Raw genomic sequence first — 21,412 nt, forward strand, 5'->3', positions numbered from 1 at the left:
AGTATGTAAACACATAACCAGTAACAGTCATTTATTATTGTTATCAAGTATGTACTGTATGCAATTGTATGTGCTGTATTTTTATATGACTGGCAGTGCAGTAGGTTTGTTTACAGCAGCATCACCACAAACGTGTAAATAATGCGCTGTGCTATGCCATTATTACAACATCACTAGGTGATAGGAATTTTTCAGTTTCATTATAATCTTATGGGACCACGATCGTACATGCAGTCTGTCATTGACCAGAATGTTATGATGTGGTGTATGACTGCATATATATTATACGTATATGCATATATGTCTTTTCAATCAAATCAATATGATATGTATATACTAATATTATATATATTTAATTGTACTTCAAGAGGATCATATTAACATGGAAATTAACATAATGTCTATAATATTTTATATTTCTTAAAGCTGCCAATACTTTATTGGGACAATTAGTATAATTTGAAAATGTTTTGTGGCTTAAATGGTAGTATGGCATCAATGTTAAATTTTCCAATTTCAAAAATTGTGCTCTCTTTATATAAGAGATTGTCCTTGTTCTTAGGAAGTGCTCACTGAAAAATTTAGGGGTAAAGGTGCCTAATATCTGCAACTGACTTTAAAAGATTAGAGTAGATAGGTAGATAGATAGAGATAGAAGTAAATAGATAGATAAATATAAAGAGAGAGAAACAAAGAAAATGATAAATCAAATGGGACAAAATATAAACAACTGGTGAATCTGGGAGTTCTTTGTATTATCTTAAACACTTTTCTGTAACTTTGAAATTATATCAAAATTATCAGTTGCCAGGAAAAAACCTCATATATGTATATATATATATATAAGCCATATACATATAAGGCTTATATATATGAGGTTTTATAATATATACGATGGTTTATAATGTTATAATATGTTTATATATTGTATAATTTATATATAATATGTTTATATATAATTAATCATATAATTTATCATATTATGATATATTGTATGATAACTGTCAGTAGTTTGTCAGTAACTATAAAAATTATACCAATATTATAGTCCATAAGTATTAAGACTTGCTGTCTTTCAAATAACAAGAAATGTGGACAGATTTGCATTCTGTTCCCTGTGACATAAATGCAGGGTTGGATTGGCTGTTGCCAGTGTCTGCACCTACAGGGGTTTCTTTATGCCTTCAGTGAAATAGCTTGGTCCACACTTAATGTGTTCATCAAGTACTGTAATGAAAATCAAACACCAACCAAAAAGCCTCTGTCTGAAAGCTAAGCTGAAATAAGACATGATTGCTTTTGATATCTTAACTCAAACACAAAACTCTTTGATTGAAAATAGTTAAATATGCAATGATGAAGTATTTTCCTCTCATATTTTCAGAATGGCTTCCCTTCTGAGCAAATTTAGGATAAAATTTGCAGACATCCACATCATTGGTGACATCAACATTAAGCCAAACAAAGAGAGGTATGAAATATTAAACAAGATCCATTGATTACCCATGGACTCTCTCATTCTCTTTTGTGTTGATTATCAACAGTAAAAATGTTATGTATTTACTGCAGTGACTTCTTAATGGGATCTAATAAGAAGGGCCTTCAAATAATCATGAAGAACTAACAAGTACATTCTAAAGGGAAGAAAAGCCTTTACAGTGAAGACAAGCCTGAGAGGGAGAATTGTTGAAACAGATTAGTTCGTAGTTTAGAATTGCCCTTCCTGTTCTCGGTTTCTATGGTGGCAAGAGTAGCAGGAAGCGCAAGGTCATACTATTCTGACCGGAGCCATCAGGGCAAGTTTTGTTATTCAGAGTTACTCGTGGAGCAGCCTGGATGGGGAGCTCTGATGGAGAAGATGTGGAAACAGCTCGTGTCTTCTCGGCACACGGACAATACCAACTCCCCAGGGTCATTTTAGCTTTTAGGCACTAAAGGCCCAACAGGTAAGGCCTGTGAATTTTGCGGGGATGTCTAAAACTATCTGAAGCCTGGAAAAGAAATGTATTGGCTCCAAAATAAAAAAAGAAAATGACAAAATCAAAGTAATCATTTAAATATCTTCAAAATGTGACATTATTTTAATCCTCATTAATTGTTATATTTATCAACTCCATTAGTGTCTTTGTCAGCTAAGGCTGCTATACCAAAATGCCATGGACTGGGTGGATTAAACAACAGACATTTATTTCTCACAGTTCTGGCGAAGTTCTGGGAAGTCCAAGTTCAAGGTGCTAACTTACTCAATTTCCTTTGAGGGCCCTCTTGGTGGTGTGCAGATGGCCGCCTCCTTGCTATGTCCTCACATGGTGGAAAGAATTCTCTCTTTCTCTTCCTATAAGAGCACTAATCCTATAATAGGGAACCTACCCTCATGAACTCATCTCAACCTAATTACCACCCAAAGGCTTCACCTCCAAATACTATCACATGGAAGTTAGGGCTTCAACACATGAATTTGGGTGGGGGGACACAAGCATTCAGCTTATAACAATGATATTTTTGGGGGTTTTTTTTGAGACAGGGTCTCACTCTGTCATCCAGGATGGAGTGTAGCAGTGCAATCTCAGCTCACAACAACCTCTGCCTCCTGGACTCAGGTCATTCTCCCACCTTGGCCTCCTAGGTAGCTGGGACCACAAGCACGTGCCACCACACCTGGTTAATTTTTTGGTAGAGACGGGCTTTCGCCATGTTGCCCAGGCTGGTCTCAAGCCCCTGAGCTTGAGTGATCTGCCCGCCTTAGCCTCCCAAAGTGCTGGGATTACAGGCATGAGCCATTACACCTGGCAACACTGATATTTGAAAACACTTGTAGGTTAGATCTTCACAGTAGTTTGCAAGGGTGCAAGAAGATTGTTTAGAAACCATGGCCAATTATAAATTAAATTAAATATTTAGAGTTATCATTTAACAATTACAAAATGTTTTCAATTATTTATAATCTAAAATCATATTTTGTGTTGCACTCAGATGCAATTTAATACATTTGATTTCGTGTGGAGTGGGGCCTCCAAGAGGAATCATACAGAGGGATGTGAAGGTCCCAGAATGGCTTAGATTATCACGGTTCTGTCAGATCTCTTCCCTTTTCTGTTGACCATCATTTCTTCTTCCTTTTGTACTTCTTTTTTTGTTTTTTTTTTTAAATGGAGTCTAGCTCTGTTGCCAGGCTGGAGTGCAATGGCGCCATCTTGGCTCACTGCAACCTCCGACGCCCTGGTTCAAGGGATTCTCCTGCCTCACTCAGCTGCTGAATAGCCGGGATTACAGGCACGCACCACCACGCCCAGTTAATTTTTGTATTTTTTTTTTTTTTAGTAGAGACGGGGTTTCACCATGTTGACCAGGATGGTCTCGATCTCCTAACCTTGTGATCTGCTTGCCTCAGCCTCCCAAAGTGCCGGGATTACAGGTGTTAGCCACCACACCCAGCCCCTTTTGTACTTCTTGATGGATTATAATTCCATGTTTTTCAAGGCTTCTTGACTCTTTCCTTCTTTTGATTTATTGCTATTCTATATGAGCTTAATAACTAACTGAAAATTATTCCAATTTAAGATGCATTCTTACTGATCAAACAAACTTGAATTTCATATTCTTTGAGGTTACTCATGATCCTTCCAAGGCAGTGAGTCAGTTAAAATGGTTTTACAAAACACCTTAACTGCAAGGCGTGGTGGTTCACACCTGTAACCTCAGCACTTTGGGAGGGCAAGACAGGAGGATTGCTTGAGCCCAGGAGTTCCAGAGCAGCCTGGGCGACATACCAAGACCCCCCAAAATAGAAAAAATTCACCAGGCTTGGTGGTGTATGCCTGTAGTCCTAGATACTCAGGAGGCTGAAGCAGGAGGATCACGTGAACCTGGGATGTCAAGGCTACAGTGAGCCATGATCACCCCACTGCACTGCAGGCTGGGTGACAAGAGTCTCTTTTTTGAGACCCTGTCTCAAAAAAAAAAAAAAAAAGAAAGAAAAGAAAAAAGAGCCGGGCACGGTGACTTATACCTGTAATCCCAGCACTTTGGGAGGCCGAGGCAGGCAGATCACCTGAGGTCAGGAGTTTGAGACCAGACTGACCAACATGGTGAAACCCTGTCTCTAATAAAAATACAAAAATTAGCCAAGCGTGGTTGTGGGCGCCTGTAATCCAAACTACTCGGGAGACTGAGGCAGGAGAATCACTTGGATCCGGGAGGTAGAGGTTGTGGTGAGCCGAGATCATACCATTGCATTATAGCCTTAGCAACAGAGCGAGACTCCATCTCAAAAAAAAAAAAAAGAGGGAGAGAAAAGAAATAAATTAACTGTGATAAGAAAGCTATAATCGACAGGGTGAAACTGGTTATTACTTTGTGATATTTCTTTACATCATACTCTAATGCATTACATTCTTGTATTTCTATAGTTATAAATGCATAAGAAAAACTAAGAACACATAATTCTCATTGACAAATGTAATTAACATTCTGATATTAACTGGGTGGTCATATGGTAATCTCTGGTAGCCTTCCACTTTTTATTCAAAGAATTTCCATTCTCTATATCATTGCATTTTGGCATTTGCAGCGATATAATCAAACAAGCTCATCATATGGCTCTAATTGGTAGAAATACATCCTCTTTCATATCAGCAAGTCCAACAATTCCTTAGTACATGCCACTTAGCAATAGGGCATAGCCGGCCAGTGCTCTGCAAGATAGGGCCATTTTCTGTTGTCTAGTGGGTAGTCACTGTGTCTTCTACTGACTTTGGATTTCCTATAAGCCCTACTGAACATGAACTATCCACCTTTTTTTTTTTTTTTTTTTTTTTTTTTTTGAGACAGGATCTCACTGTCATCTAGGCTAGGTTGCAGTGGTACAATCATAGCTCATCGTAGCCTCTAACTTCCGGGCTCAAGAGATCCTCCTGCCTCAGCCTCTTGAGTAGCTGGGTCTACAGGCATGAGCCACTACCCCCAGCTTTTTTTCTGGTAAAGAAAAAGTCTCACTATGTTGCCCTGACTGGTCTCAAACCCCTGGGCTTAACTGATCCTGCCACCTTGGCTTCCCAAAGTACTGGAATGACAGGCATGAGCCAGCACACCTGGCCTCACCCACTTCTTGTAGCCAAATTCTCCTTGCGGTTGTTGGTCTTATCCTTAGCTAAGCATTACCAGTGTTTGCTGACATTATCAATGTTTTGCTGACTAATTTGTGCCTATATTTCTTTGTCTCTTTACTTGTCAGTCTAGTTTTCTCAACCCAAGTCCTTATATCCTTCTCCTTTCATACTAGTCTGTCCAGCTGCCACGGTCACCACCCTGCATAGCCATCCTTTCTGTCCTATTGCTGAGGCTGATGTACCTCTTCCATTAACCAAGCCTCTTTTTTCTTTGAATACTTTTCGTAGTCTGGACACTCTTCTTCTTACTACTCTGACCTTTGTCCTGGATGTCCTCTTCTGATGTCCACTGTGTTCATTTGGTGTTTGTCACATGTCCTCATTATCCTGGAATAAAGAGAATTAATTTTTTTTTGTCAGGAAATCAATTAGTTTTCAAAATTTTGGAGGTTTTCTCTCTGTTGTTTCAAGGTATTAAGGAAAATGCAGAAAAAAAAAATCCATTCTTACTAAAATAAAAGAATCCTTGTGACCAATATACCCTGCTGACGAAACAGGAGGCCACCAGAAGGAGTGTGCTGGAAGAGCCATCCTCTTCTCTTCAGCCTCCTGCCACAGTGATGTCATATTACTTTATAAAACAGTCCCTATCTGATGTTGGCAATGGCTGTTCCAATACTTGAAAGTAACCCTAATGTAGAACACAGTACGGTCATTCAGTAAATCTCACAGATGGCCACTAGTAGCGCATCTGGCATATTTGTAATACCTTAATTAAGGCAACTCCTCTGGATGGTCTAATCAGAGAAAGAGAACTCTTCCTCTGGGCTGATGCAGCCCCAGACGCAGGAGCTAACGTTTAGAAAATAGAACACTGGCTCAATTTCAGCTCCCACCTGGACCTTGGCCAGGCAGCCCTTACCTACTGTTAACAACTATCCCCTGATCACTATTCTTTCTTGGTCACCAGGTGATACACAATATGTCAAAAATAGCTTGTCAATGATTTCCATGTTGGAGGCTAATTTTAAATGCCCTCAAATTGCCTTTAATAAATCTTTCAACTACCCATAAAACATCAGTAAGTCTTGATGGAGGAATTTTATCATAGAAACATTATCTATAAACATGGTAGGGCAAGGGTGAAAGGGAGTATAAAAGCAAAGTTAATGAGAAAATAATTGAGCCAGGAGAAACTGAAAAGCTCTTGTGCTTAAATTCCATCTTTTATTGTATAGACTGAATTAAAAGTCTTAGGACAAAAAGATAACAATCTTTATGTGGAAATCAAAGAGAAACTAGAAAAAATTAAGTAGGTAATTTAGTTTAAAGATGCTAGAGTAGTCCCAGAAACAATTGGTACATTACTTTGAGAGAAGAAATTTTATGTGGACTTGGGGGGAAAATATTATGTAATTTTAAAAATTTTAAACTTTGTTATGAGGAACAAGGATGGGGAAGGCAGCAGTGTATTTTAACAATTGAATTCTTATTTATATTTAATAGCATGTAACACTTGGCTTATTCTAGAGTCAATTAAAAGTACTTATAAGGAAAAAATCAGATTTAATGAGAATCAAAATAGAAATCTTGAGCTATGTCAGGATCCCCTAGCGAAGAGAATGAAAAATAGCCAGTTCAAAGATGATCCAAAGGATAGACAAATCAAAGATGAACACAGAGAAGGAGCAGTAAGTGTTCAAAGACAAAAATGGGCAAATACAGCCCCGTTATCATCCCATGTCACTTAGCATGTTTCAATTGCAAGTAAAAGAAAACTTAACTCACAGTGATTTAGACAATAGGAATTACTTTCATATGTAACTTAAAAATACAATCATATTTTGGATTTCAGGCTAAGCTTGATCTAGGTTAATTTTGTAATCAAGGACTAATTCTCTTTCAGTCTCCCTACTTTACTTTTTTTTTTAATAAAAGCATCCATCAAAGTTGATTTCACTTATAAAAACAAGATGACTGTCAATTGCAACCAGGACTACCTACTTGCTCATGTATGTTCCATAGGAGAGAAAGTTTGTCTCTTCTCAAATTAGTGAGCTCAGGGTCCAGGGCTCCTTTCAGGTTTCACTAACCTAAGCCACTGAGACATTACTGTGGTCAGCATAGTAATGGGTACTTATTGGTTCAAGTTTCCCTATGTTATGTGCCCACCTGGCCAATCACTCTGGAAGAAGACATAGAGTTGTGCTGATTGTCTATGCTGGCAATGAAGTCATTCCCACTGAAACTACAATGAGGAAAACATAGTACAGTTGCTGGGGAGACAACCAGCAACCTCTACTCCACCTTCTATTCCTTAGGAAACTATTTTTGTACTGTGCTTTCTAACAAGAATTTGGGTTGAGCTGCAAAGAAACTCTCATCCTGATCAAAATAAGTATATGAAGAGCTTAAACAGAAAGCCTCTCCACTGCGAACATCAATCCTGTGGCTGCTGAGTAAAGTGAACGTCTTGCCTTTCCAAGGCACTGCATGCTTTTCAGAGCACTGTCACCCAAATTATCACAGTGACTCTCAAACCAGTTTCTAGCAGCCATTGTTACTCCCCTTCTAGCAGCCATGGTTACTCCCCTTTTATAGCCTAGAATATCCAGGCCAAGGAGAACAATGCAAGAGCTGGAGCAAGAACCCAGACCCTACTCTCCGAAGCCAGCACCTTTCCATAGTGATGACCACTCCCAGAGGTCTCTAAAGGCACGACACTGTTGAAATAGGAAATCAAAGTTGAAAGAATAATAAGGCCTATCAGTCTTATTCTTTCCCTGTCTTTGCCTACCTTTCTAAATAAGTCAATGCAATAGAAGCCTAACGCATTAAGTATCTTTTCAGTCTCTTAACAAAGGCTCACTAGTAGGGACCATCCTGCTCCTTTGTAATCTCTGCACTTTCATCTGCAAATCCTAAATCAGGCCAGTTGGTGAGATAATTGAACTCATTACTTCATATTTTCATTTCCTGACTTAACAGCATATTGATTCTAATTATTATTCATTCCAAAATTACTAAATTATAACTAAGCTACATTATATAAAACCAAATAAATTGTTCTTGAGATCATCTTAAAGTAGCACACTAGAGACAACTACTGCCGTAAATATAAGTTTTACTTTGTATCATTGTTTTTAAAAATAAATCTTATGAGATTCTTATAAGTAATTTTTAAAATGTTCCGTAGCTCTTAGCTGCCAGTTTTCTCCTCAGCAATTTCTTTTTAAATGTTCTAACATAGTGTCAGATTTTTAGGCATTAAAACATTATTGATTTTTGTTCTTTCTCCTAACATGAACCTGAATAATACTCATTTGAAAATCTCAGACAGCAACATCAAACAACAAAAGGACAAGGGGAGCATTATTGGCAGAAAGCATCCAAATTGTTCTACAATCATTAAACTTGTAGGAGCCCTTGCTCTCCTCTTACCTGCCAGCGGCCTCCTGCCATGAGTGGGAGTTGCCATGTGGACTAAGGGTGAGGGTAGCCATATCCATTTCCTATGTTAATTGATGAATTTCTCCCATAGAGTCTGTACAATAAGCAGGTGGAAACTCATTTGTGTGCTAAAGTATCTACATTACAACTATGTCTTTGACTACACGATGCAGAAAATGTATTTGCAGAACAATTACTACCTATGTGTTTGTGTGATAATATTGAAGATCTAATACCTAATAGGCTAACAAGGCCTCGAACACACTAAAGCCTTTTCTGGGGTAGGGAGGGTGTACTGTAGCCATGGTTTTACTCACAGTAAATTCCCTGCAAAGATAATTCTTAAAAGATTTGCATGATATTCAGCTCTGATTCCACAGCCAGCAGAGCCAGTCATACCTGGAGTATCTGTGAAATAATGAGTTAGTTTCCCACTGTGAGGCCTCCTTTATAATTCAAATTTTAGCTGGAAAGTCTTTGAAGAGATGATTGAACCATATCGTCTCCATGAAAGCTGCAAAGATTTAACAACTGCTGAGAAATTAAAAAGAGAAACTCCATGGAAAATTACAGATGCAGAACTGGAAGCAGTCAAGGAAAAGGTAAGGACTTGTCTTTCTTAATTTTTTTGCTGTCTAACTAGCTGAAAAAGGAAACAGTAGTTGATTTAAAGACAAAGAAGCAATATATTTATTATCAAACATCATTATTCAAGATCCAAGGTTTCTGCATTTTTCAAGTGCTTTTCAATCATTTACTGGATATGATTATTTAGAAAACGGTTTCATTTTTCCCATAAGGTCAATTATTTTTTAAAAGTTAAAAAATAGGTTATTGGCACAGATTGTGAAGTCTCCTTTCAAATTTCATTTTAAAGAACAGGAGAGAGACCCATCAGCCTAAAATAATTTGAGTCAATATGTATGCAAAGTTGATAAAGTTAGATGGACTCACAATTTAACACAATAACAAATAATTTTAAACTGATGAAGAGATGGCTATGAAAAACTTATAAAGGCATCTGAGGAAACATATGATGTGATTGGAACAATGAATATGGAAGCTGGATCCAGCACACATTGTAATATGGATGTAAAAATGGTGAGCCTTTCTAGAGAGTGCAGTAAGATGCTCCCATCTGTGCCTTCTGTCCTGAGCCAAATGAAGTTGGTGATTTTCATGCGCGTCCGTGTGAAGAGACCACCAAACAGGCTTTGTGTGAGCAACAAGGCTGTTTATTTCACCTGGGTTCAGGTGGGCTGAATCCAAAAAGAGAGTCAGCGAAGGGAGATAGGGGTGGGGCTGTTTTATAGGATTTGGGTAAGTAAAGGAAAATTACAGTCAAAGGGGGTTGTTCTCTGGTGGGCAGGGGTACGGGTCACAAGGTGCTCAGTGGGGGAGCTTTTCAGCCAGGATGAGCCAGGAAAAGGAATTTCACAAAGTAATGCCATCAGTTAAGGTAGGAACAGGCCATTTTCACTTCTTTTGTGGTGGAATGTCATCAGTTAAGGCAGCAACCGGCCATCCGGATGTGTACATGCAGGTCACAGGGGATATGATGGCTTAGCTTTGGCTCGGAGGCCTGACATTCCTGTCTTCTTATATTAATAAGAAAAATAAAACAAAATAGTGTTGAAGTGCTGGGGCAGTGAAAGTTTTTGGGGTGTGGTATGAAGAGATAATGGGCGATGTTTCTCAGAGCTGCTTCAAGCGGGATTGGGGCGTCATGGGAACCTCGAGTGGGAGAGATTAAGCTGAAGGAAGATTTTGTGTTAAGAGGTGATATTGTGGGGTTGTTAGAAGGATCATTGGTCATATAGAATGATTGGTGATGGCCTGGATGCAGTTTTGTATAAACTGAAAAACTAAACGGAAGACACAAGGTCCAAATAAGAGAAGGAGAAAAAACAGGTATTAAAGGACTAAGAATTGGGAGGACTTAGGACATCAAATTAGAGACAACCTAAGGGGGTTCAGCGTAATTACTTGCTTGGTTGGTGAGTTTTTAGGCTCTACCCAAGTTTTTGGGGTGCAGTTCAAGTTGGGCTGGTGTCTGGAATGAGACTGGGACATAATAAAAAGAAGCATCCACACAGGAGCTCAAATGGGCTGGAACCTGTAGCATTCCGAGGACAGGCCGGAATTCTGAGAAGGGAAAGTGGTAAAAGTATTGTCTAGTCCTTTTTAAGTTGGTGACTGAGTTTGGTGAGGTGTGTTTTTAAAAGACTGTTAGTCTGTTCTACTTTTCCTGAAGATTGAGGACAGTAAAGGATATAAAGGTTTCACTGAATACCAAAAGCCTGAAAAACTGCTTGGGTGATTTGACTAATAAAGGCCAGTCCATTATTGGACTGTATAGAGGTGGGAAGGCTAAACTGAGGAATTATGTCTGACAGAAGGGAAGAAATGACCACGGTGGCCTTCTCAGACCCTGTGGGAAAGGCCTCTACCTATCCAGTCAAAGTGTCTACCCAGACCAAGAGGTGTTTTAGTTTCCTGACTCGAGGCATGTGAGTAAAGTCAATTTGCTAGTCCTGGGTGGGGGCAAATCCCCAAGCTTGATGTGTAGGAAAGGGAGGGGGCCTGAACAATCCTTGAGGAGTAGTAGAATAGCAGATGGAACACTGAGAAGTGATTTCCTTGAGGATAGATTTCTACGCTGGAAAGGAAATGAGAGGTTCTAAGAGACGGGCTAGCGGCCTTGTAACCTAGATGGAAGAGGTTATGAAATGACTACAGAATAGAATGGGCCTGTGAGGCTGGAAGGAGTTATTTTCCTTGGTCTAAGAACCGTTTGCCTTGTGTGGGAAGAGAGTAATCCCAGCACTTTGGGAGGCTAAGGTGGGAGGATTGCTTGAGCTCAGGAGTTCAAGGCCAGCTTGGTTAACAGAGCGAAACCCCGCCTCTACAAAAAATATATAAAAATTAGCCTGGTGAGGTAGCATGTGTGTAGTCCCAGCTACTTGGGAGGCTAAGGCAGGAGGATCACTTGAGCCCAGGGGGCAGAGGTGAGCCGAGATCATGCCACTGTACTCTAGTCTGGATGACAGGAATGAAACCCTGTCTAAAAAAACAAAAGAGAGAGAGAAATCTTAGGATGAATGGGTTAATCAATTTAAAAGCTCATAACTCTTCAGATAGGATTTTATTTTACTGGAACATGTGGGATTTTGGACAGTGAAGGGAGATAAGGGCCACCCTGAGACCCTGACCCCTGGGGCCCACGAGCCTCAGAGAGCCTCGCTTGGACTGACTGCCCACCATGCCCTACATCAACTACATTAGGAACTGAACTTGGAAAAATTTGAGCAAGAAACACTAAAAGCCTTTTAGATTTAGTGAAAAAAAGAGATTGAACTAGAATCATCATAAAGTCTGTGTGTCATAAGCTGCCCAGTTCTGACCAAGTTTTATCATATAATTGAGCAAATCACGCATCTGAGCCTTGGTTTCTGAACCAGTGAAATACAATAGTAAACATTACTCTCATCACTGCAAAGTGGTTATTTTTCCAAGTGAGTCTCTTGGTGGCTTTTTAATTGGAGCCAGCCCCCTCTGCTTACAGAATATTCAGAGAGCTTAAAGAAAGGCAGACTAGAATACAATCTATATTCTTAAGAGTATCAAATTGGTATCAAGATTCGACCAAGTTTTTTAAACAGAAAACCTATTGCCTCAAACTGGCCATTTCCACTGTGCCTGGGCATGGGCACATGCCACTGTGCCCATAGCAGGTTCATGAGGCTCCTTGTAGTGTAGGAAGAGGCCAGGGTAGGAGAAAACACCTTCTTTTTAGTATTATCTATGTTGTTTGCTTCCCCTCTCCCTAGAATTTAATAAGCCACTATAGCAAAATGAAAATCTTTGTACTGTGTCTTATTCTTTATATTTCTAAAATTTCTCACGAGGTTTTGAAACACTGTTAAGTTTCTAAGCCTGAAAAAGTAATTGTAATTTTTACACATTTTTTAAGATGAGATTTTCTGCTTGTTCATGATTTAAGAAAATAAATTCTCATTCGTAATTCTGGTAGAACTGTACTCAACAAATCTGAATGTTGCCCACAGAGTTACCGCCAAGTTCGACTGAATGAACTCTTACAGGAGCACTCCAGAGCTGCTAATCTCATTGTCCTGTAAGTATCATCGCAGGCATTGAAGAACATTAGAAATAAATCTTAGGCTTAATGGGTTAATCCATTTAAAAGCTTATGACTCTTCAGGTGGGAATTTTGTTTTGTTTTTGTGTGTGTCTGTCTGTGTGTGTGTGCGTGTGTGTGGTTTTTTTTTTTTTTTTTGGAACACATGGGATTCTTTCTTAGACAGTGAAGGAAGATAAGTGCCACCCTGAGACCTTGACCCCTCAGGCCCATAAGCATCAGAGCCTCACTTGGACTTGCTGTCCGCCATGCCTTATGAAGAGGTGTGTGCCCATCTATTAACAGCCACAAGTCAGCCACCACAGCTCACGGGCCCCTTCCCTGGGTGGGTGTCCCTGAGCCACTGTGTCCATGGCAGGTTCACGAGGCTCCCTGTAGTGTAGGAAGAGGCCCAGGTAGGAGAAAAAGGCAGAGCCATTTCCATTTTCACTCTTCACACTCTAGCCTTACAAATGTTAGGGTCGCATCTACTGAAAATGTATGTTTGTTTACTTAAAGATTGGTATTTAAACAAGAAAACCTCCAAGTACTTCACATTTATACCTCACGAATTGACTTCTATGTATAAGTATCCATCAAAGACATTGTAGAATTGTCTCCTGGATTGGGTGGTAGGATTCCAATAGATGGTTTTGGAGGTTTTTCCCAAATATAAGATATTTAAATTATTGGAAAAAATCATTTATACCAAAAAGGGGGGCAGGTATTAGCTGATCAAATTCCCTATTTAAAGAAAAGTGAAAATGTACATGTTTGTTTTGTCTTTACAATACCTAAGCCTGTTTTTCTGGTTTATAGATAGTATTACCTGAAAAATACATCAGTTTGCTATCTACAGTAAAAATAATTTCGGTGCTTTCATCTTGGGGTGGGGTAAAAGTTAAGGCTGCCAGTTATTAAATAGTTAAGTTATTTAACTATTTAAATTAAAAGTTAAAGCTGCCAGTTATTAAATATTAGTGCTGTTACTACCTATAGTAATTTTCACTTTCATTTTTAAATTTTTCTTTCATGTCATTAGGAGTCTTCCAGTGGCAAGAAAGGGATCCATTTCGGATTTGTTGTATATGGCTTGGTTGGAAATCCTCACAAAGAACCTCCCACCTGTCTTACTAGTTAGAGGAAATCACAAAAATGTCTTGACATTTTACTCTTAAAACATGAAAGATTAGAATACATTTTACCTTAATGTTTATGCATAATTAAGAAACATGTTCCAGTACTTTATGTTGTAATCTGATCTGTGGATATGCAAACCTCTGGAGATGATCCTACCAGATTCTACATACATTGCATGATTTTTATCAGTTAATGCGAGCTTTTTTTTCTCTTCTCAGCTTAAGGGGTTGTCAAAGCCAATGCTATCCCTAGAAAAACATTTTTGTCACTGCTGTTGATAAAAACGAAAATCAAGGAAATTCATGTTAGCTTATGCTCATGAAAACCACCAATGTGATTGTAAACTTCTCCAGACAAACGTAATCTTTTGTTTCCAGAGTGTTTGCTCCTCAGCCCTGGTATAGGTCTCAGCCCCACAGCAGGATCTCAATAAATGCTTATTGACAGGCTGGCATAGTAACCACAGGTGGTTATCAAAGGAAAAGACCAATAGGCTGGAGAATATAATTATGCTTGGCCCCCTCAGATGCTTATACCTACAAAGCAGATTTAAAAATCAATAACTCAAAACTTTAAGAAGTACTTGAGTCTACAAAATGTTCAAAGCAGTTACCTAAATAAGGTTATTTAATGTAACAGATTATATACTTAAAGTGATCTGAGCGATCATTGATAACATATGGCTTAAATTTGCTGCTGCCTGAAAAGTATATTAACTAGATTAGAAGACACCATATACTCCAATAAAATGAAATATGTTCTATTCTCAACGTATAAACTTTAATTGTACTCCCTATCAAATATTTTGAAATTTCCATTACAGCATTACTTTGCATAGTTTTTCTAATTAAATGGTTAGTACAGATGAAATCTTTATAGATGAGTACTTGAAAACTAAGTGCCACCAGTTTTCAAACCCTTATTAAGAAATATATCCTGAATCATATATTTAGTTACTTTCTATAGTGATTGTATGGATTTAAAAGAATAATTAAAATGTGAAGTTGAAAAACTTGTAAAATTTGGAATATACAGATACTGATTTTTTTCATTTTTGTTAGTACACCTATAATACTTAATCATATTGACAAACCAATGAAAATATTGTTTTTCTGATGAATGGCTTGATTTTGCTCCTTGACATGTTTTGACTGTTCATTCTAACTGAAAACATATATGGGAAAATATGAACCTGAAATAAAAGCACTCAAATTCAATTGCTTGCGTCTAGGTCATGTTTTTACTTTCAGTCACTAAAATTGTGGTGCAATGGCATATCAGATGTGAGCCTGAAGATTTCAATCAGTGGCTTCATCTACAGTTGTTTAAAGCTAGGATTCAAGATCAGGACTTCCTAACCCAGCCTCTCTGTTCAGAACGATGGCCAGAGAAAAAGGAGACCATCAGCAAAGCTTAGGCAGCTGGTTATCCCTATTCCAAATCCAGGGCCACTGTGCTTAACTCTGCCCTCGATAAAACCCTCTCTCTTGAGCACGGAAATCCAAATGCCTAAACTCAGCTTCAGGTGGGCCTGACAGTTCTCTGAAATACTTGAGGGTCTCTGGGAAAGGTGAGAAGTAATACAACTTCTTTAGCAGGACGTTCTGGCTCTTGTTTCTTTCTGGGCTGCTGCAAGTTGGGTCCCCTGGGAAACAGACTCTGAGACAAAGTTTAGCATGATCCCCTGGGGATTAACACCTGAGGGAAGGAGGGGAAGAAACAGGAAACACAGAGGTAAGCAGTGAGCTGGGATGCAGGCCCAACGACAGCCTCTGCTGACCCTACAGAGAGTTGTCCCAAGCAGGGCAGAGAGGGCCAGGCTTTTGTACTCTGCTTTTATCAGTTATTGCATGGGGGCTGCCTGGGAAGGGGTGTGACCTCTGGGGCAGGGGGTGGGTGTGGGGCAGCTCTGTGCAGCAGAGGCAAACCCCCAAGGGCCTGACAGGGAAAGTCTGTGTGCTGATAGCACTCCTAGCTGTTAGGGCAACAAGCTCTTCATTAAACAAAGTCTGGGTAGGACCAAAGGGCCATACAAAGTAGTAGAAACTGAGTTACTGAATTTCCTGAGGGCCAGTAGCAAGAGATGGCTGAGTATAGCCCTTGGATTCCAGGTTAAGGGTTGGGTGGCTCTAAGGTACTAGAGATCTTGAGGTCAAGAGCAACTGTATTGGGAATAAGTTCAGAGAGCAGAAAGTCAAAAGGATAGGGGCTACGGTCACATAGCCACAGATTGTCCGGCCCTTGGTGCCCTACTATTGTCCTTTGCTTCACCCAACTCTATTGATCCAGCCACCCATCATCTCCATGTCTGCGCTCAGGTTTCTGAGCAAGAAGGAGAACATTCCACAATCATGTGCATTGGTGTCCAACTGTCTCTGTCTCCTCACTTTGTGCATGTTTGTCATCAGCAACCCCACCCATTCCTCACCATGACTTCAACATCACTTTTTCAGTTGCTGTCTCTGCTCCCATCCCCACAAACATAGACATATCCATAGACATAAAATTTCTTTCATAGATAGTGCTATACTGGGAGCATTGTCCTATGAGTTTTTCACTTAACATTCAATTTTAGAAATATTTAAGTGGAAGCTTTATTTATTATAATTAAATAATTAGTAATAATAAATAGAGGCAAAGACTGGCTCTCTCACCCAGGATGGAGTGTAGTGGTGCAATTTATAGCTCGCCATAACCTCCTGGGTTCAAACAATTCTCCCACCGCAACTTCCTGAGTAGCTAGGACTACATTCCTGTGCCACCATACCTGGCCAACCTTTTAAAAAATTTTTGTAGAGACAGTAGCTCACTATGTTGCCCAAGCTGCTCTTGAACTCCAGGCCTCAAGCAATCCTCCTGCCTTGGCCTCCCAAAGTGCTGGAATTGCAAGTGTGAGCCACCATACCAGGCCTTCAATGGAAGCTTTAAAAAGAGAGTATAAATTCTTGGGGCCACCATAGCCCTGGTAAATTAGAATCTCTGGGGTGGGACTGAGGGTCCTGCATGTTCTGATGATCTGCAAGATTTTGGAACTACTGCTCTGAGGGCAGTCCCCCCCATTTCATGGTTTGATTTCCACTACATGTTGGTGTCTCCTAAACTTACATTTTTAACTCAGATCTCTTCTAAGTCTCAGATCCATATATTTAAACACTAATTGTCTTGATCTCTGTCTCTAGGTGCCCTGCAGATACTCTAAATGCAGATTGACCAGACTTTTGTAAAAAACACACACATACACTGGAGGAATGGCCTCTAATTCTCTTTCTCTCTCTCCCTCTTCTTTTTTTTTTTTTTTTTTTTTTTTTTTTTTTTGACATGGAGTCTCACTCTGTCACCCAGGCTGGAGTGCCATGGCACATTCTCAGGTCCCTGAAACCTCCACCTCCCAGGTTCAAGCAATTCTCATTGCCTCAGCCTCCAGAGTAGCTGTGATTAGAGGCATCCGCCACCACACCCGGCTAATTTTTGTATTTTTAGTAGAGAAGCGGTTTTGCCATGTTGGCCAGGCTGGTCTCGAACTCCTGACTGCAGGTGATCTGTTCGCCTTGGCCTCCCAAAGCACTGGGATTACAAGTGTGAGCCACTGTGCCCGGCCTATGTAATTCTTTTTCTCAATGCATATCAGGTCTCCCCTGAAATAGCAGAGATCACGCCACTGCACTCCAGCCTGGGCAACAGAGTGAAACTTTGTCTCAAAAAATATAAAATAAAATTTTTCAAAAAACAGAAGAAAATCTGCATTACAGCAGAAAACTAAGGAAGGATGCCATTCACATGATAATATTTTTTAGAAATAAAATCATGCTATAGTTTACATGGGTGGAGACTGATGGAAGCAATCAAAGATCAGTTACAATCAATACTCCTGGGGGAAAAAATAATCTTAGGGAATAATTGCAGGAGACCCTGGGAGAATTTCAATCACCCCTCCTCACAATTTGAAGCTGGAAGTGAGAATAGGCAGTAGGACAGAGTGGAGCACCTTCCTTAGGACCCCTTGTGTTGGATGCCGGGAGTATTCAGAACAGCTTCCCTGAGAGGATGCGTGGTGTGCTTGGTGGGCGTTGCTAAGCAGCATCTCATGGATGCCCTTGGCAGAGGCATCAAAAAAGAAAACAACAACATTGTGTGTAAATCCCAATACATAAAGAGCATAAAAACATGAAAAAATAATCCAAAAGAGAAAAGTCAAAAAAAATTTTAAAAGAGAGGAATTATACAATAATAGAATCCTACAATAGAAGAAAAATCAAACATACAAGAAACAAATAGAAAACACAAATGTGTTCATCTTTTTTGTTAACAAAATGACTCTCAAATTTAACGAAAAAAATCAAACTGTATTCTATCTGCAAGCATCATATTCAGAATTGAATATAAAAAGGCTAAAAGTCCACAAGTGAAAATGAAAAAAAAGGCTAAAAGCAAAAGAATAAACAAAAATATATACAAACATTCAAACAAAAAGAATAGAGTTGACAATATTAACTTCAAAGTTTAAGACTAAAAGAATTAGGAATGACAGGAGAGTATCGTTTTATATTTATAAAATATATATAGCCACAATGTAGCTATAATAATAATGCAGCTTTCTGTAAACAAATAGCATAGTATTGACATAAATAATACAAGAATTGTTGAAAACAAAAGGATAGTCCCAGAAAGCCAATTTTTGATTTTTTTTTTTTGAGATGGAGTTTCTTTCTTGTTGCCCAGGCTGGAGTGTAGCAGCATGATTTCTGCTCACTGCAAGCTCTGCCTCCCGGGATCAAGTGAGTCTCCTGCCTCAGCCTCCTGAATAGCTGGAATTATAAGCATATGCCACCACGCCCGGCTAATTTTTGTGTTTTAGTAGAGATGGGGTTTCACCATGCTGTCCAGGCTGTTCTCAAACTCCTGACCTCAGGTGATTCACCCACCTCGGCCTCCCAAAGTGCTGGGATTACAGGCGTGAGCCACTGCACCCGGCCAGAAAGTCAATTTTCTTAGGAAACAGTTCACCCCATGACAATATTTGACAAATCTAGTATAGGAAGAATTCAAAAATAAAAAAATATTGAATAGGTACAATAGTGCTCACCCACAGAAAATACATCATCTTTTAAAAATCTATTGAATATTTATGAAAACAAACTCTATGTTAATAGCAAATAAAAACTCAGTAAATTCCAAAATGTAGAAATAGTAAATATAACACTTTTATCACAACACAATAAAACTGACATTACAAATATATAAACAACAATACAAAAAACCTTACTTACTGGAAAAAGAAAATTCTCCTAAATAACTCAGGTCAAAAAGAAGTAGAAAATGCAGCTTTAGACTCTTCGGTAAAAATGACATGGAAAATTCCACATAGCAAAACATAGGATAATAAAGCAGGAGTTGGAAGTAAATATGTAGCCATAAATGGCTTTATTAATAAATAAGAAAAATGAAAGTTAACATTAAACTCAACAGTTAAGAACAGCACAAAGTAATCAAAGGAAAACGTGAAAAAGAAATTGAGGGAAAAAGCGGCATGGTAAGATGAAGAGCTCAAGGCTAGGAGACAGAAAGCTGGGAGCTGAATCTCAGTTTCCCCACTCTCTAGAAGAGGGGTCGTTAGTCGGCCTCCTTAATAATTAGTCTTCTGCTATGTAAAATGGGGATTAAGAGAATGCACCCCTTAGGGTTGTTGCAAACAGATGAGATAACGTGTGTCAATAGATGAGCACAGTACTGGGTTCAGCACTTTATGGTAAATACTTAAGCATAGACATTATTTTCAATAAAGACAGTAACAGTTCAAATGACAAACTCAACTGTTGTTTGTCACTGTTGCTAAAAAAAAAAGGAATAACATCAAATAAATAAACTTCTTTTTAGTTTTAGAAGAAGAAATATAAATATACACCACATTTACAAATGAGCAAGGGACTTTGGGTTTAACTTTGGAAAAGAATGTCTTAAAACTCTAGTATGGTAAATTGTTAATTACAATAAACAAATCTATTTGTAGTAAAATATAAACTACTAAAATTAACTCAACAGGAAATAGAATACCTGATAAAATCTAATACTTCAGGATAAAACACAAAGATTATCAAAGATTTAGCTCAAAAAGGGTTTCAACCCAAAGGATTTTTTTCTAGGCAACTTCTTTTAAACTTTCAAAGAAAATATAATTACCATTCTGTTTAAGCTATTGCTGAACAGAACAAGATAAAATATTGTCTTTTCCTTTCTCAGTTGTTTTGCAAAACTAGCATAAACTTGATACCAAAATATGGCAGACCACAAATATAGGATACTACAAGTCAATTTCTTGTATGAATAAACGTAGGAAAATCCAAAATAGAATACTAGCAAGTCAATTTTACCAACGTATTCAAACAATATTCCACTATTATCAGGAATATGGTATTCTAGGAATACAGATATACCTTATTGCTAGGAAATCAGTTAATTTAATTAATCCAATTTAGTGAACATTAGTTACCATTTACTTATTCATATTTTTTTTGAATATTTATTTGTAAGTACATAGTGTACCTCTAGAAGAATGCACAAGAAACCAGTTAGGGTTGACTTTGGAGAAGAAAACTGAATGGAGGACAAGTAAGATATTTCATTTTTACTATATACAATAATAACTATTCAAAACTAATATTTAAAAAATTAAATCCATAAATAAGCTACTTGTCTACCAGACTGTATTTAATTATTAACTCATGTTTGATCTGACATATATTGTGAAGGTCATATATAATAAATTTCTAACACTCAAAAATATAAGACATTATACCATCATTATTGTGTTGTGCTTATATGTAAAATAAGCAACTAAAATATCACTGTAAAAAAGAAAAAGTTTACCCCATCACATACCCACTGATAAACTTAGGTTTTTGTTTTTTTTTAAACATGAGATCTTGTAAAATATATATATGCCTCTTTCTTGGGTGGAGAAAGTGATAGAGAAATATTGCATCAGATTTACTACTATACCCCTGCACACATTATTTAGGTCAGTAGGTTCATATTCCATATTTTACTTTCTGAAACTCAGGAATAGACAAGTACAAACTTGTGCTGTGTTTTATTTTGTTTTGTCTAGAGACAGAGTCTCTGTTGCCCAGGCTGGAGTGCAGTGGTGCCATCATAGCTCACTGTAGCCTCTGAACTCCTGGGCTCAAGCAATCCTTCCACCTCAGCCTCCCAGGTGGCTGGGACTACAGGTGCACGCCACCATGCTCAGCTATTTTTTTTTTTAATTTTTCCTTTTTGTATAGATGGGGTCTCACTTTGTTGCCCAGGCAGGTCACAAACTCCTGGATTCAAGCAATCCTCCCACCTCAGCCTCCCCAAATGCTGGGATTACAGGCAGCAGCCACCGTACTCAACCAAGTATAATCTTAATAGGTTCTGAGTTTTATTTACTGGGCCAAATAAAACTCAGAATTGATATTATCCATAGTAGGATAGGGTAATTATTATAATGTGACTGAAACTGTGTGAATCTATGTATTACAAATATAGTATGTTCTTTCATCTTTTTAAACACAAAACCCAAGTGGGATGTGTATTA

At 38.5% G+C, this 21,412-nt stretch overlaps 1 protein-coding gene across 7 annotated transcripts in view; it reads left to right on the plus strand.

The window, feature by feature from the left end:
* The window catches only part of SLC12A1 (solute carrier family 12 member 1), a 101,535-nt gene extending 86,482 nt beyond the window's left edge, over nucleotides 1–15,053 (plus strand). For 3 of the 7 annotated variants that reach the window (XM_005559483.4, XM_005559481.4, XM_005559484.4), the window contains exons 24-27: nucleotides 1,385–1,471; nucleotides 9,025–9,160; nucleotides 12,626–12,693; nucleotides 13,739–15,053. In XM_005559483.4, the coding sequence (XP_005559540.3) occupies nucleotides 1,385–1,471; nucleotides 9,025–9,160; nucleotides 12,626–12,693; nucleotides 13,739–13,874 (427 nt within the window). In that variant the 3' untranslated portion in view covers nucleotides 13,875–15,053. Of the gene's footprint in view, nucleotides 1–1,384; nucleotides 1,472–1,569; nucleotides 2,046–9,024; nucleotides 9,161–10,954; nucleotides 11,074–12,625; nucleotides 12,694–13,738 lie in introns of those variants that run through there. The other 4 variants (XM_073995758.1, XM_065547905.2, XM_065547906.1 and 1 more) reach the window with 4 other exon arrangements.
* The last annotated feature ends 6,359 nt before the right edge of the window (nucleotides 15,054–21,412 follow it).

This window comes from Macaca fascicularis, chromosome 7 (genome assembly GCF_037993035.2).
Source record: "Macaca fascicularis isolate 582-1 chromosome 7, T2T-MFA8v1.1".
Lineage (NCBI taxonomy): Eukaryota > Metazoa > Chordata > Mammalia > Primates > Cercopithecidae > Macaca > Macaca fascicularis.